Consider the following 16,085-nt stretch of genomic DNA (forward strand, 5'->3'; position numbering starts at 1 on the left):
GAGGGGAAGGGAGATTGGATTCCCCTCCCCACCCCCACACACCCAGGTGCCAAGAGACTCAGCTGTAGGGGAGGTGGAGGTCAGTGGGACCAGGCTGAGCCGATTACAGAGAAGGGGAGGTAGATTTGAGTCCCAGGGGGCGCGTCGGCCTGGGGCGCCGTGCGGGGAAAGCGAGAGCTTGGGAACCGCCCAGCTCCCCCCGCCTACTCTTATCCCTTCTCTAGTCGAGTACTCAACTACACCGCGACCCTGGCCCAAAAAGGAATTCTGGGGGTAGCTTTGGGGGGAATCACGGGGCGGGTGCACCGGGTCACACCGCTCTCAGGCCCCTCCTCCAGCTGGTCCGGTAACCTGTCCTGGACGCACGAGGGCCGGGCCTGGCGGAAGCTGGGGGTGGCTGAGGGGTGTGGGGCTTGGTGGTGGGCGAGAGCCCCGCGCGGGGATGGATGGCGCAGAAGCCAGGAGCGCCGGAAACGGCCCCGCAATGGGTCGAAACCTGAGCTCCGAGGGATCCGAGCGGGAGCGGGGCAGAGGCCGAGATGGGGGTGCAGGGGACTCGGGGCGGAAGGACCAGCTGGCCGAGAGCGAAGGGACTGGGAGCGGGGCGCAGCGCGGGCGGCGCGGGCAGAACCGTGACCGGGACCGCGCTTCAGGCCGGATCCCCCTTCGCCCCCCACTCCCGGGGGCTGGAGGAGCTGCCGGGGGAGGGTCGTGCTAGCCCTCCCGGAAGCGACCGCCGCTCGGGGCGCACCGCGGCGCGCGGGGCGGGGCGGGCGGCTGCGGCACTGGGGCGGCTGGGGCGGGCCCGCCGCGCTGTAATCGGATCCGGGGAGGGGGCGGGGAGGGGCCGGGCCGGGCGGGCCGGGGGTGGGGGGGGGGGCGCGGAGCCGGGCTCCGGGCCGGCCGGGCTCCGCGCCTGTCAAACCCCTCATTGTTCGCAGCTGATGTCACTCGCAGTTGTGAGCGGCCGCCTCTCCCGGGGACAATGTGGGACTGAGCGGCCCAGCCGCCGCGCCGCCGCCGCCGCAGGACAGCCCCAGCGAGGTAGGGCGCGGGCCGGGCGGGGCACCGCCGGTCGCGAAGTTTGGGGGTTCGGCTGGGGGGCGGGGAGCCCGCGCCAGAGTCCACAGGCCAGGGTCCCGGGTTTGGGAGACCGGGAGACTGCAAAGAACACGTTCCCTGTCCCATACGGGCCCAGGCCTGCACAGGTTGGGGGCGCTGGTCGGCCAGAGGAGCCCCCAGTTACCAGGGAAGGGCTTTCTGGACCCGACACCCCAGATTTGAGGCCCTCATCCCACCTGCTGTTTCTGTCCTTTGGACCTGTTCTTCTCTAGACCTCCTGCCCTGGCTTCTGGTTCTGCTCCACCTCTGTCCCCATCAGCCACTCCCCTGCAGTTCCTGGCTCAGCACACACCCCTTCCCATTCTCTGCAGTCCCTGGGGGCGCCAGACACAGACCTCCAGGCCAGGGGTGTGTGGAGATGTCAGCTTGGTGGCTCAGAATGGTCCCTGGTGCCCTGGGGCTCTTGAGCCCCTCAGCTCTGACCTAGCTTCTTAGCTGGAGTCTTAGGAGGTGCGGGGGCTCTGGCTACTCACTTGAGCCTGGCCCTGGAGCCTGCCTGGCCAGGAGAGGGAGGTGCCCGCCTCCTCACTCCCCTATCCCAGGCCCGCCATCTTGGGACCTGTGGCACCCAGTGCCCCGCCCGGCTCCAGCGCCCTGGGGAGTGGTCTTTAAAGGGATGCACTTCGGACCAGGTGCATTCCCTCCTCCCGGAATTGGGCTCTTAGTCCCCCACCAAGCCCAGGTTGATCACCTTCACTCGGGTCCAACAGAGTGTGTGTCGCCAGGGGCTTTTCTTCTCCCACAAAGAGTTTTTAGACCCCAGGGACTCCCCAGGACCTTAAACATCAACTCCAGCCTTCACTCTTCCCTGGGATTACCCTCGCTGCTTCAGAGCCAGCACCTGGGACCCTATTGTTTTCCCATCTGACAGTCCCCCAGCCCCTTTGGGCCCTGGAACCCCCTCAAACTCCAAGGCGCCCCCATCCCTGCCCCCACCCCCTAGCCTTCATCAGCATGCAGGCTCAGGCCGCCCAAACACAAGGGGATTGTTCTTCTTGCATGCTCAGGGTGGGGGGCTGGGAGCAGGCGGCCCACACACCCTGGCAGGCCCAGGCCACAGGGAGGCTGCTTTGCCCCGCCCTGTGTCCCCAGACAGGCTCTGTCCACCCTCCCTACTCCCATCAGCGCCACCCCCCTACCCCGGCCTCCATCACCATTGCCTGGTGGCACTGACCTCTTGAGGAAGGAGCTCTGAGCCGCACAGGTGGACCCCGGGGTTCCGCCAGCTCTGCCAGCTGCCTCATTCTCATGTAGCTTTGCAGACAAGCCCCTTTTTCTCAGGGCCTCAGGTTCCTGTCTGGCAAGGCCCTTCCAGCTAAGACAGGTTGAGCCTGACTTTGTGAAACCTATCCCACACCGCAGCTCTTCCTTCAGCCTCCCTTTTCCGTGGGGAAACTCACTCAGGGCCCCCAGAAGTCTCAAAGCAAAGCGCAAATCCCCCACCCCAGTGATATGCCCGGGGACCACCTAGACTCAAAGACACAGCAGGAGCAAGGGCTGGGGTGCTGAGGAATGGGAACTGGGAGTCCTGCCCAGGCGGATCCTGACTCTCCCATGTGGCTGGTCCCCTGCGCCCTGAGTCTTCTCACCCTGCTCTCACAGTTTTCTCTGGGATCCTTAGCCTCATTGCTGGTCTCTAATGCCTCTGAGCCCTGAGTCCTTTCTTCTCCCTACATACTGAGCCTGGTCCTGGCTCCTGGAACTCTGCATAGTGGAAAGGCAGACTCAGAATTGCCCAAATGGGGCTCTTAGTGACAGGCATCTTTGAGGAGCAAAGAGGCCTGAGTGATTGGAAGGTTTGGGGAGGGCTTCATAGAGGAGGTGGCATTTGAGAAGGATTTGGACAGAGAGTGGGGAGGATGGGCAGTTGAAGCTAGGATCAGCCTGGGCAAAGGCCCAGAGGCCTGGAGGTGCTAGGCATGTTTTGTAGTCTGTGTGTGTGGGGGATGGGGTAGGGATGAGACAAGAGAAGTTGGCAGAAGCCGGATCATGAAGGGCCTTGACGGCCTGTCTATGGAGATCAGGCTTTATTCCTTGGAGACTGGGGAACCAAGGATGGCTGTTGGGCAGCAGAGTGACCCAGTCTTCAGTGTGGAGAGTAGGAGCTAGAGAGACCTTTCTCAACTGGGGTGAGACAGTGAGGGGATGGGTACCAGTGGGTGGGGCTGTACCATGAAGTTGTGCCCGTTCTTCTGGAGTCCAATCTGGGCCAGGGCCTGCCTTGCTTCCCTTGGCCCTGAGGACTCTTGGGGGTGGGTTGGGGGAGGGGGGGCGTTGCCTAACGGTGCTCTAAGGAAGACTATAGCATTTCTGGCACCAGCCAGCTTGTCAGAGAATCCCTTCTCTGCCTAGTACTGAGTCTACAGGACAGTTCTAGGTCAAGAAACCAGAGGCTGGAGCTCAAGGATCCCAGGCTGCTCCCCTGCAGGCCCCTCCTCCCTGGACTCTCCCATAAAGTAGGTATGAATGGCCATCCTGGGAGGCTGTAAGACTGCGAGGCTGGGCATGTGGATCCGAGGATGCTGGGGCAATTCTTGCGGAGGCCTAGCTAATCGGAAAGGCTGAGTGTGCCCAGAGAAAAGGATGGGCAGGGGAGTCAGGGTCCCTCAGTACTGATCCCCTCTAGGCCCAATGTTGACCCCCCACCCCCCACCACGCCCTGCTTCGCCTGATGCCCCGAGCCATTCCCCAGCATCACTGGGTGTGGCCAGCATGGCTGCTTTTGGAGCAGGAATAGAAGAAGGCTGTTAGGTTGGGGGCTGGAAGGGGATGTTGGGATGTGAGGTGGGGATGAACTTGGAGACTGGACCCTTCTCTCTCTTCCCAGCCCAGGTGGGTCTACAAACCCTAGTTGGGACAGACACTCTGGCTAACAGAGCCAAGGGAATCCCCCAAGGGGCGGGCCAGTCCACTTGAGTTGCTTGGCCCCAGGAGCCCTCCCTTCCCCTGGATTGTTCTTGCTCCAGAACAAAGCCAGGGTGGACACTTGATCCCTGCATGTGGGGGGGGAAGCTGGCTAAGCCCCCGGCCCTTTGATTGGGCAGCTGTCATGAGAGAGAGGCAGCGGGGGGAGGGGCAGGAAGGGGCAGCCGCCATGGCTACACAGCTGTCACCCCCCGCCCCGCCCCCTGCAGCCCGAGTGGCAGGAAGCCAGGGGCAGAAAGAGTGGGCACTGAGTCTGGGGCGGGGGTCTGGGGAGCAGGAGGGAACGCCTGAGGTCAGAGGCCTGGTCTGAGCTTGGTATGTTCTGCCAGGGAGCCCTGCTGACCAGAGGGGGCTGGGCACCCCCAGAGGTGAGCTGGAGGTCAGTGTGGCATGGTGCGTAGCTGCCATGTGGGTGGCCCAGCAGGGACCTAGGGCCCACCAGGCCGGAGCAGTGAACAATTCCCTAGAGCCCCTGTGAGGGCAGAAGGGGAGCCAGGATGCCTCGTAGGGCTGCTTGTTTACAGAGCTCCTGGGAGAAGCATTAGAGACCTGATCGAGACCCCTTCTTCTCCCCAAAAGACAGGAAAGACCTTGAGGGTCCCTTAGAACAGGAAGGACAGAGAGACCAGCCATTCCCCTTGTCCCCCCAGCCCCCACAGACACACACGTAGCACAGGTGGGTAAACTGAGGTCCGTCAGGTGCAGGCCTGGTCAAGGTCGCTTGGACTTGGGGCAGTGGGGCTCAGTGTAGACCCAGGTATCTTTTTCAGGGCAGGAGCCCTAGTTTTGGCCACATCTCAGCCCTTCTGCCCTGTTTTCCCAGGAGCCTTTGCCCACAAGAGGTGATGTGCAGATGTCAGGTCTCCCACAGGTTATCACCCCAAAGGGGTCCGTGAGCCCCAGAAAATTCTAGAGCCTAAGATGTGGCTCTGGACACATACAGTCTTTTCCAAACACAACCCATGTCTACTAACTAGGCAGGGATCTCAGGGACGACTAAAGCCTGCTCCCCACCTTTGAAGACCTGCCCCTGCAACCTTCCCCCACCCCCAAAGAGGACAGCCAGACAGAGGAGGCAGGCAGGACCCTGCTAGTCCCAGCAGACCCCACCTTTCTTGTGACCTTGGGCAGGTTACAGACCCTCTCTGGGCACCAGGCTCCCCTTCTGCTTGGTGAAGTCTTCCATTCAGATAACCAGTGTGTTCTGAGTAACTTCTCCGGCCTGGCTCTGGAACACAAGGAGAAGGTGGCAGTCTTGCCTTCTGCTCGAAGGGGCTCCCAGGCTGGCCAGGGTAACTGAAATGAAGCGCGTCATCACGAGTGCTTTACTGGGGGAAGTGCTGGCAGCTGGGGGAACGTTAGCAAGGGCAGCCAGCATGACGCTGGCCAGGATGCTCACAGAGCACCGGCCCTGCATCCACTGTTGCCCTCTGAACTCTGGAGAGCCTACAGACAGAACTCAAGCAGAGGAAGGAACAGGTTCTGGGGAGGCAACAGTTACTGGCTGTTTGGGGAGTCAGGGTATCACCCCCCTAGTACGGATGAAGAAACAGAGGTCTCAGGCCATACAGTGGCTTCCTGAGTCAGCCAGGCTGGGAGACCCACCCCTCCTCCTCCATGCTCAACCTCAGGCTAGCGGTGGGGGGTGGGGGGTGGGTTTCTGAAGGGGACACTGGAGAGAAGAGATCTATACTCTTGATGCTGGAGGCAGGATAGGGCAGGGGGCTGGGGAGGAAGGTGCCTAGAGGTCTCTGGGGGCACTTGAGCCCCCGCCCCTCCTAGCAGTAGGGATTTTAGGGTCAGGGCCTGCTCTTGGCTCAGATGGCACCAGGTGGTCCCCTCCCTGTCTTCCTGCTTGGGCTTTGGTCCCCCATGAACTCCCCATCAAGGCTGAGCCTCTACGGGAGATAGCCGCTGAAGGAGAGGGATTTCCAAGCAGGATTAAGGTCCAGGATTAAGTCGGGGCATGAAAAGGGGTCGGGTGGGGAGGGCTGGCGGCCAGGCTAATCCCAGCAGCTAATCTCTGGCTCCTCCTTCCTCCATCAGTTAACAGCCTTGACGTTCCCCCACCGGCCGCCAGTCCCGTTCTTACCCATCACCCAGTCCCACAGGGGAAGCAGTCCCTCCATCTTATGGGTGAAAACACTGAGACTTAGAGTCCAAGTAATTTGTTTCTGGTACAGTAGAAAGTGCTCCAGCCTGGGAACACCGCCAGCTCGGACACTTCTAACCTCCCTGGGACTTAGGAGAGGGCTCAGAAAGCCACCGTGCACACTGCTGGTCCCAACACCCCACGCCCACCCCCAGTGCTGAGTGAACCCTGCTCCCAGCTGTCGCAGGAGCCTCTGCTCTCGTGACTCCTAGTGGACAGGCACAGCCCACCCTCCCGGAGTCTTGCTACCTCCACTTCCACCCACCTTTCAAGACCGCCCTGGCTGCTCCGGCTCCCTCTCCAGCTGCTCCAACCAGGCTCTAGCCAGCGGGGGCTCTGCTTCCTGGATGCAAGTGCCTCTTGTTTGAAGTAACCTTTCAGTTTACACCCAACCTTCAAGGCCTAGTCCACAGGGGTCCCCTCTCCCAGGAGGTCAGGGAGGAGGCTCCCTCTCTCTGGATTCCCACAGGCCTCCGAGTTCATTCTTTCTTTTGATGTACCAGGGAAAGGGAAGAATACTTGTGGAGACACAGGCACCCAACTCATTTTAATTCTCGTGAACTCTGGGGACTGGACTTGGTATCCCCTTTGTACAGATGGGGAAGCTGAGGCTCAGAAGGGTTATAGATGCTGGCCAGGCTTACACAGCTGGTGAGTCGCACACAGCAGACTGGTCAGTGTGACACTTGAAACTTGTGGTCCACGCTGTCTCCCTGCTCTGGAAGTTTGTCTAGTTTGGCTTTGGGATTCCCATGTAAGTGCAGGGGACCTGAAAGACAGTGGAGCTCCTCTCTAACCCCTCTCCCACTGTCCCCACAGAGCCAGCCAGGCCACAGTGTGGACGCATTCCCAGGCGGCCTCAGCCCCAGCCCCGCCTGACAGGATGAGCGGCTCAGATGCGGGGCTGGAGGAGGAGCCAGAGCTCAGCATCACCCTCACACTGCGGATGCTGATGCACGGGAAGGTGAGGCGGGGCGGGGGCGGGGTGTGGGGGGGTGAGGTGGCTTCCCTGTGGCTCAGGAGGGGGCAAAGGGAAAGGTGAGGCAAGACCTGGCCGGCTTGTGGCGGGGAGTCTGATCTTGGGTATCCTGTCTCCTGTGGAGTCCAACCCACCCCCACCCTCAGTGGGGCAAAGGGCGGTGCCTGGGGTATGGGTATGCTGCTGACTTCACTCTTGTCTGGTTTGCAGGAGGTGGGCAGCATAATTGGGAAGGTAGGTGCCTCGTTCTATTCTGTGTGTCCCCTCCAACCTGAGACCTTAGGCTTGGAAAGGAAGCAACAACCACTTGGCCTAAGAGCCATTCTCTGTTCTGTCTCCTGCAGAAAGGAGAGACTGTAAAGCGAATCCGGGAACAGGTGAGGATGGAGTTTGGGAGAGGAGCCCAGGGTACCTGGTTTGGAGGGGAGGGGAGATGCCTGCCCCACCCTGTCCCTGAATCCACCATCCAGGATCACCAGTCAGTGCCCCTAGAAGGTGGCCACTTCCAGCCTTGGCTGGGGGCTGGTGAGTGGGGGGCAGGCAGGTTCCTGGCCAGGAAGCAGAGAAGGAGCCCCGCTGCCCGGTGCTTGTCCTATACCCGCAGAGCAGTGCCCGGATCACCATCTCTGAGGGCTCCTGCCCTGAGCGCATCACCACCATCACTGGATCTACAGCAGCCGTCTTCCACGCGGTCTCCATGATCGCTTTCAAGCTGGATGAGGTCTGTGGCCCGGCTGGAGGGAGGCCAAGGGTGGTCCCCTAGGAGGAACGGGACTCTGATCCACAGAGTGGCTACGGGCGGGATGGAAGGCCCAGTGGGATGTGGGTGGGCTTCCCTCCTTCACCCCCTGGCAGGAAGGTGCCCCAGGGGCGGGGGAGCAGCACAGGCACGCATGGCCAACCACGTCTTCCTGGCCAGGACCTCTGCGCTGCCCCTGCAAATGGAGGGAATGTCTCCAGGCCTCCAGTGACCCTGCGCCTTGTCATCCCTGCAAGCCAGTGTGGCTCGCTGATTGGGAAGGCGGGCACCAAGATCAAGGAGATCAGAGAGGTGAGGGGAGGGGGGTCTTAAGGGGAGAGCTGGGCTTACGGCTTCCTATCCCCTGGGGAGCTATGAGCCGGGGTCCTCTGCTCTGGGCTATGGGAGTAGCCGGAAGTGGCCCCCATTCTTTGCCCACAGACTACAGGTGCCCAGGTGCAGGTGGCAGGGGACCTGCTCCCCAACTCCACAGAGCGTGCCGTCACCGTGTCCGGGGTGCCTGATGCCATCATCCTGTGTGTGCGCCAGATCTGTGCTGTCATCCTGGAGGTGGGTCTGGGGGCAGGGAGAGAGGGCAGAGGCTGGACCCTGGGGCTGCCTTGTCAGGCCCCCCAAGCCTATGTCTGTGGCACCAGGTGGGGGTAGGGCGGGGCTGCAGGGATGGATGTGAGATGCTCAAGGACATCGAGCTGTGTTGATCTGGGGCTTATGGGGAGGGCCTTGGGAACACAGGGCCCTTGGGGAGGGCAGGGGGGCCTAAGAATGTCCTGACCGCGCCTCCCCATGTGTCCCTTCCAGTCCCCACCCAAAGGAGCCACTATCCCATACCATCCAAGCCTCTCCTTAGGTACTGTGCTTCTCTCCACCAACCAGGTGAGGGGGAACAGCAGGAAGGGTGGGACGTGTTACTGGAGAAGCAGGGGAGGCGGAGGAAGGAATGGGGGGTCCAGGGAGAGGTGGGGAGGGGTGACTCTACCCACACTGCCCTATCACAGTGACCCTCTTTGACGCACTCTGTCCTCACAGGGGTTCTCTGTCCAGGGTCAGTATGGCGCTGTGACTCCAGCTGAGGTGAGTGCCCAAAGCCCACAGCACTCCTTCAGAAACAGAGCCTCCTCTGACTCCTGACCCCTCTTCTTGGCACAGGTCACCAAGCTCCAGCAGCTCTCGGGCCACGCAGTCCCCTTCGCCTCACCCAGCATGGTGCCAGGTGAGCAGTCCCTGCGGAAGGAAGCAGGGGCAGATCCCAGGGGGCCAGGCAGCCCCCTCTGGAAAGGACGAGGGGAGGCAGGAAGGACCCAGACTCACACCCAGTCCCTCTTCTTCCCGCCTGTAGGACTGGATCCTAGCACACAGACCAGCTCACAGGAGTTCTTGGTTCCCAACGACGTGAGCATGGGATGGGGTGGTTTGAGGGGGCGAGTAGGGGAGCCCGGGGGTGGGGGGTCTGGGCCTCACCTAGGGTTGAATTCCACCCCCTCCCCAGCTGATTGGCTGCGTGATCGGGCGCCAGGGCAGCAAGATCAGTGAGATCCGGCAGATGTCAGGGGCACATATCAAGATCGGGAACCAAGCCGAGGGCGCTGGTGAGCGGCACGTGACCATCACTGGTTCACCTGTCTCCATCGCCCTGGCCCAGTACCTCATCACTGCCTGGTGAGTGTGGGGTGGGGGTGTCACAGGTCATGGGGCGTCTGTGCCTGAGAAAGGCACCGGTCAGGTGGAGAGAGCGGACATCCCTTCTCCTGGGCCTGTCCTCTGCCTCCCTAAGCCTGCCGCACTCATCCACGTTGCCCCATCTTCCCCCTGCGTCTGTCCCTCGTGCTCTCTGTCCATCCCTGTCTCTCCTCCCTGGCACTCCGGTCTCCCCATGTCTTCCCTTACCCGATGCTGTGTCTGCTTGTCCTTATCTGCTGTGTCCCATCCCCACCCTTCCGACCTGTCCTATCTTTTCCCCAAACACACCCATCCATGTTATTGCTCTCAATTCCTGTTTTTCATCTAATCTCATCCCTTATGTCTGCCCTCATTGCCCCCTGTCTCGCCGCCCCCACCTTCCCTTCATCTCCCCCCTCTGTCCCTCTTTCCAGTCTAGAAACGGCCAAGTCTACCTCTGGGGGGACACCCGGCTCGGCCCCCACAGACCTGCCTGCCCCTTTCTCGCCACCCCTGACGGCCCTGCCCACCGCTCCCCCAGGCCTGCTGGGCACGCCCTATGCCATCTCCCTCTCCAACTTCATCGGCCTCAAGCCCGTACCCTTCTTGGCTCTACCACCTGCCTCCCCAGGGCCACCGCCGGGCTTGGCGGCCTACACTGCCAAGATGGCAGCGGCCAATGGGAGCAAGAAAGCTGAGCGGCAGAAATTCTCCCCCTACTGAGGCTGGCTGAGGCACAGGTGCGGGGGCAGGCAGGACCGCCGGCAGGGGGCTGCCTCTGCTACCTGCCCAAGGACTCCACCCCGGGAGGGGGTCCCAAACACCGCTAATGCCCAGACGCATGGATGCAACCCCCCCCCTCAACCCTGCCCCGGTCTGTGGGAGTTCCTGCTCTTGGAGTGGGGGTGGTTTCCGGCCCAGGGTTTTGGGAGCTGTGGCAGCCCCAGGATATAGGGGGCTTGACCCCCTCTAGCTCTGTGCTTGGACGCAGGGAGCATCCTAAGTGCCCCCACTTTGGGGGGTGTCACTCATGCACTCCCCATCCCTCAGGGCTTCCCTTCTACTGTCCCCCGTGTGGGGATTAGGGAGGAGGCCTGGGGGTGGCTGGGGGCCTTGCTTCTCTCCCCACCTCCCTGCAGATTCCTGCTGCTTCCACTGATACCCTTTTGACTGGAATGGACTGGCTGGGCTTGGCAGAGGGCAGCCTGAAGAGGGGGCACTGCCAGGCAGCTGGGGGAGTAGCATGGGGGCAGGGGCCGAGTTCTCAGCAGCAGATACTCTGTACAGTTTTTTCAATTCCTGTTTTTGAATAAATATTCTCAGAGACCAGGAAGCTGTGAAACATTGTGGGTGTTGGCAAAACCTACAGAATATGGGTGCAGCCGAGGTCCCAGAGGACCCCCATCTATGACTCCATCACCCCAGCTGGGCCTCAGCCCCTTCCACATGCCAATTCTGGGGCTTTAGGGCTCTTTGGGGGTCATGTTGTCCAGCCTCCTGTCTCTGGCACCAAAATGATCCAGTTTTTTTCTGGGCATTTTTAGAAGCTGATGGAGGAGTCTCAGTAGTTCTGTCCAGCTTCTTCTTGGTGCATATGTCGCAGAGGTCTTTCCGAATGTCCCTCCACTCGTTCTTCCTGCTGTGGCTGTAACCCAGACCCTGCCCTGCTTGGCCCACTCCCTTTGGCTGTGAGCCCTTAGGGCCCTCTTCTCTGTGATCCTGCCCACCTCCGCTTCTTCCTTGGCCTGGGGACCATCTGTGAGTGTCCAGATCACTCAAGCTGGAGGAGCCCTTAGACATAGTCCCGGGTACAGATGGGAAAACTGAGGCCTAGGGAAGGGTAGGTGTGTGTACAAGGCCATGCAGAGTTGGGCCCTGAACTCAGGATTGCTCCCAGAAGAATCTGGGCCTCACCAGGCTACAGGCCCCCTTTCTCCCATTCCAGGGTCAGAACTCCAGGCAGGGCACCTGCCACAAGCTGTGCTGGAGGCTGGACGGGCCCTTTCCGATACCACCCTGCTTTCTCCAGTCCCGGCTCACCTGGGAGACATCTCTCACGTGGCCTCTGACATGCTCAGGCTTTCCCTTTCTGTCAAATCCCGGCCTTGATCAGGTGCCTCAGAAGGGCCAAGGGCAGGGCCCTCTGGAGGTCTCTGGAGGTGCTGCAGGAGGGCCCGCGGGTGCCAGGCCCGCGAAGTGCAGGCTCGGGGGGACCGCGGCAGCGCTCGGCGGGCAAGGCGGCCCAGCGTCCGGCGTACAGGGCGCTGCAGCAGGCCGTACAGGAAGGGGTGAGCCGCGAAGGCCGAGTAGGCTATCCAGGTGACGGCCGCCTCGGCCGCTGCGGCCTGGGCAGCAGGCGCCAAGCACGCACAGCCGTAAGGCAGCCAGCAGGCTGCGAACTGGCCCACGGCCAGCGCCGGAGCCAGGGCTGCTTTGCCCCACGGCGGGCGAGGCCGGAGGGGCGGCAAGATGGAGAGGCGACTGTCCAGAGAGTCGGAGCGCGGCCGGGACCCGCGTGCGGGTCGTGGGGGCCGCAGGGCGGCCCGGCGCGCCACGAGGAAGATGCTGCCGTAGGCGCCGAGCAGCAGGAGGGCGGGTAGCGCGAAGGCCAGCAGCGCCCAGAGCGGCCGGAAGGGCCCGAGGCCTCCCGCCAGGACCGAGCAGCGAGCCGGGGCCGGGGGCGGTGCGGGCGGCGGCCCGAGCAAGGAGAGCGCGCCCAGCAGCCCTGCGGCTGCCCACACGGCCGTGAGCACTAGGGTGGGCGGAGGTCGCGCGCCGGGCCGCAGCGGATGAACTATGAGGCGGTAGCGCGCCAGGCCGAGCGCTGCCACGCCGAGCGTGCAGGCGGGCAGCAGCGCCGCCGAGAGGAAGCGCGCCGCGCGGCAGGGTGCGGGGCCCAGGCGCACGCGGCCCAGCCCCGGCGGCGGAGCGGCCAGCAGGCCCAGCGGCATGATGGAGGCGGCCGCCAGCAGGTCCACGACGCACAGGTGCACGAGGTAGAGAGCGTCGCGCAGTCCCGGCGTGCGCAACACCACCACCAGCAGCGCGCCGTTGCCTAGCAGTGCCGCAGCCTCCACAAGAGCCGCCAGGATCAACCCCATCGAGGCTGCGACTTCTGGGGCGCTCAGACCTGTGGCGTTGGCCATCCGAGCGCTTAGGCTTCGCTCTGTGCTGGGAGGCAGTGAGAGAGAGAGGGAGATGGAGCTTTCCCCTCCCCACCCCTTATTGCTCTCATTCCCATCACCCGCCATCTATCCCTTGCTCCTCTGGCCTCTCACCTCACAGGCTGCCCAGGCGCTGGCTCAGACGCCCGGGCTGCCATCCTTCTGGGGGCTTGGCTGGCCCCATGGAAGGGTGCAGGCCGGGGACTGTGGCTCTCTCTTCCACATCAGCGACTCAGCCCCTGCTGGAGATGGTACCGGCTGTCACTCTGATGCTGCCCTTTGGAGACACACAGAGCTGGCAAGGGAGGGGCAGGGCCTGGCACCGGCCCCCTGGGTCCTAGCAGCTGCCAGCTGGAGGCTGGAGGCTGTGCTGTGGAAATGCTGGGGGGGCCTGGGGAGGGGGGCCCGGAGCAATCATAGGCTGGGGTGCAGACTGAGGACGTTAGAGTGTAGGCTTTGGAGTCAGCCAGGTCCTGTTCTGTCTTTTCCAGGCAGAAAATCTGCTCTCTTATGCCATCCCCCTCAATGAGGGTAAATGGATCATTCAGCCTTGGTACTGAGGGGAAACTGAGGTACCAGGGACGCAAGAGCTGGGAGACGCCTAAGTACCCTCTGGTCCTCAGGAGGGCTAGTTCTCTAGGTAAAGTGAGGGGGAAGCACAGGACTTGGCACATAGTAGGTTGCTCTGCTGGTATTAGCTTGGCACAGAATAGGTGCTTCAAGACACTGTGGAATTAATGAGAGGAAGCCTTAGGGGTAACTAAAAGCTTTTTTTGGTTGTTTTTGCTGTTAGCAAATGAGTTCGCTTCTGCTAAGAACACCCTGAATTTTCTTTAGGAAGCTACCTTCCCCAACTCTCAGGACCTGTGGTCTGGGTAAGATCCTAACCTTTCATGTCATACTGCAGGCACAAAAACCCAGCCCTAGCCATGGTATGGCACCCCCCGAACAAGGTATTGGCTCAGGGAAAGACGTGTGACTCCAATGCGGTCATGTCGCCCAGTCCCATGGCAAAACCCCATCTATACCCTGATAGCTTGCCTTTGTGTCTGAAGCTCCTTCCTCTCCTCTGAATCCCGGTCTGGATACCCAGGTGCCTCTTCAACATCACTCCTGTACAGAAACTACTGGGCATCTCAAAAGTTCTACACCCCAACATAGGGCTGACTCATGGCCCCCGACCGCAACTTTCTCCACAGAATCTTCCCCTTCTTAGTAAATGCCGTCTCAGAAGTTTCCATCTACACCTCCCTTTCCCACTAACTCCACATCCAAAAGATCAACCTGTCTAAATTCAGCCACGTCTCTCCACCATTATGTTCCCAGGCACTGCCACCCCTCACCTGGACCATTGCAGCGTCTTCCTCACCGATCTGATCTTCGTTCCTGCACCTCATGGTGGTCATTTGTCTGTTTGCCCTTAGATCCACTCCCATATTCCCCAGCACTGCTCTGCCTTCCAAGAAATTGATTTCCTGGGCTCCTCTGTCAGTTGGTTTTGGGGTATATTCAGCCACTGGAAGTTACCAGCAGAACTGGAGGGTGGCAGGAGGGAAGAAGCCAGGGTATTTTTCCTCTCATGCTCAGCCTGGATCTACCTCTAGATCCGCCTCTGTGGAAGACTTCATCTCCCTCCATAGCCCTGGCTCCCTTCAGGCAGAACCCCTCTGGGATTCTGGCACCTGCTGGGGGAGCCCAGTCTTGGGCATTGGAATTCCATTATCCTTCCAACCTAAGAATGGTAGCAACTTCCTGCGGTTGCTAATCCCGGGATTGACTCACCAGCCCCTCTGGTAGTTCAGCTCCTTCTTTGTATCAAATTCCTCTTGTCTAGAATACATAGAGTGATTTGTGTTTTGTTGATTGGATCTTGACTGACAACATAGATCCGCTCTCTATGCAGCCGGCCAAAGTGGATCTCTCTAAAGACAAATCAGGTCAGGTCATGATTCTGCACTCATCTCTCCATGAGCTTCCTGTCATCAAAATAGAATCTCAGCCCCTCTGTGCTGAGATTGCCTTCTCACCTTTCTGACCTCACCCTCCTCCTCCTTGCCTCCCATACTTCCAGCCATGCAGTCTTTGTGCTGGTCCCACATGTCAAACTCCTTTTCCCTTGAGGAAGTTTGCATGTGCTGTTTCTTCCGTCAGAACACCCTTCCCCCAGATCTCTTCATGGCTCACTCTCTCACCTAATTCAGGTCTCTACCTTCAGTGACCATCTTTCCTAAAATTGTTTCACTTTCTCATCACTACTTCTTTAACCCTGTTTTATTTTTCTTACTGGCCCTTTTCCTACTTGAAATTGTATTTCATATCTACGCACGTGCTGCTTATAGCCTGTTTTACTAGAATGCAAGCGCCTTGGTAGCAGGGACCCTATCTGTGCTTTGCTTGTGCCTGTGCCTCGCAGGCACACAGTCCGCACCGGCACGGATCTGGGTGGCAGACAATAGGGCATGGATCTCTGGGTTTAACTCACCTGCTGCAGGAATTTGAAGAGCCCTGGTCCAGTTCTCCGTTATTTGGATGAGACTGGTGCTCAGAGAGGGAAGGAGTGTGTTCTAGATTACCCAGCTGAGTTGTACCTGGAATCTGGGTCACCTGCTTCCTACGCTCTGTCCACACAGTCAATACTTCCCGTACCTGACCACAACTTTGATGTGGGTATTTGCCTCTAGGAGGTGAATCTGAGATCCTGGTTCAGAGGAAGGAGAGGGCATTGGCTTTCCCACTGCCCAGTTAGGCCTGTAGGGCCTATGGAGGACTCAGCAGGACTAGATGGGAAAGCAGATGAGAACAGGTGCCTGGGGAAGGCAATAGGCAGGGATGGGGACTATGGTGGGTTGGGGAGTGCATTCTCCCTCTAAAATGGTTCAACTAAATTAACAGTGAAAACATTTTGTAGTTTATCATTTTTTTTTTTTTTTTCAAAAAGAAATGCAGGGAGGATAAACCAGAAACTCCAGCAGGTTGGTAGGCATGGAGCATGGAGTGAGAGGGCTAGGAGAAGAACACTCTTCCCAGCACAGATTTGGACAGACTGGACTTTGGAGGACCATATTAATGGTCTATGTGTTGAAAAAAATAAAAATAAACAAAGATGAGAAAGCCCCCTAAAAGTGAATATATATAGAAACAAATGAACCTACCTGCATTCCAAATGAATAACCACCACAATGAAGGGAAATAAATAACTAATCCAAGTAATATTTGAACCTGTGTTTAAACTGTTGCTTTGACCACTGACCTTCAGTCTAAAGACAAAAAAGTTAGCTTGAATAAGGTTTGATAAATCTTGAACTCTACTTAGCAAGTTTGTTTTTC

The 16,085-nt window shown here is 59.9% G+C and overlaps 2 protein-coding genes across 5 annotated transcripts; one reads left to right on the plus strand and one right to left on the minus strand.

Moving 5' to 3' along the window:
- Window positions 1–881: 881 nt before the first annotated feature.
- Window positions 882–10,927, plus strand: PCBP4 (poly(rC) binding protein 4). 4 transcript variants are annotated; one of them, XM_055557799.1, is made up of 14 exons: window positions 882–1,044; window positions 3,494–3,582; window positions 7,019–7,163; window positions 7,389–7,412; window positions 7,523–7,555; window positions 7,783–7,899; window positions 8,098–8,229; window positions 8,359–8,487; window positions 8,737–8,811; window positions 8,965–9,009; window positions 9,085–9,148; window positions 9,275–9,327; window positions 9,425–9,594; window positions 10,029–10,927. In XM_055557799.1, exons 3-14 carry the CDS (start codon window positions 7,083–7,085, stop codon window positions 10,315–10,317), a joined length of 1,212 nt encoding a protein of 403 aa, XP_055413774.1. In that variant the 5' UTR covers window positions 882–1,044; window positions 3,494–3,582; window positions 7,019–7,082; the 3' UTR covers window positions 10,318–10,927. The 4 variants fall into 4 exon arrangements, with proteins under 4 accessions (XP_055413774.1, XP_055413775.1, XP_055413773.1 ...); XM_055557800.1 differs by having other exon boundaries at window positions 3,500–3,582; XM_055557798.1 differs by lacking the exon at window positions 3,494–3,582.
- Window positions 10,928–11,234: 307 nt separating this feature from the next.
- Window positions 11,235–12,740, minus strand: GPR62 (G protein-coupled receptor 62). Its single transcript, XM_055557802.1, has one exon. The coding sequence runs from the start codon at window positions 12,738–12,740 to the stop codon at window positions 11,649–11,651; it is 1,092 nt and encodes a 363-aa protein (XP_055413777.1). The 3' UTR covers window positions 11,235–11,648.
- Window positions 12,741–16,085: the final 3,345 nt, after the last annotated feature.

The sequence above is a fragment of the Bubalus kerabau genome, chromosome 20 (genome assembly GCF_029407905.1).
Source record: "Bubalus kerabau isolate K-KA32 ecotype Philippines breed swamp buffalo chromosome 20, PCC_UOA_SB_1v2, whole genome shotgun sequence".
Classification (NCBI taxonomy): Eukaryota; Metazoa; Chordata; class Mammalia; order Artiodactyla; family Bovidae; genus Bubalus; species Bubalus kerabau.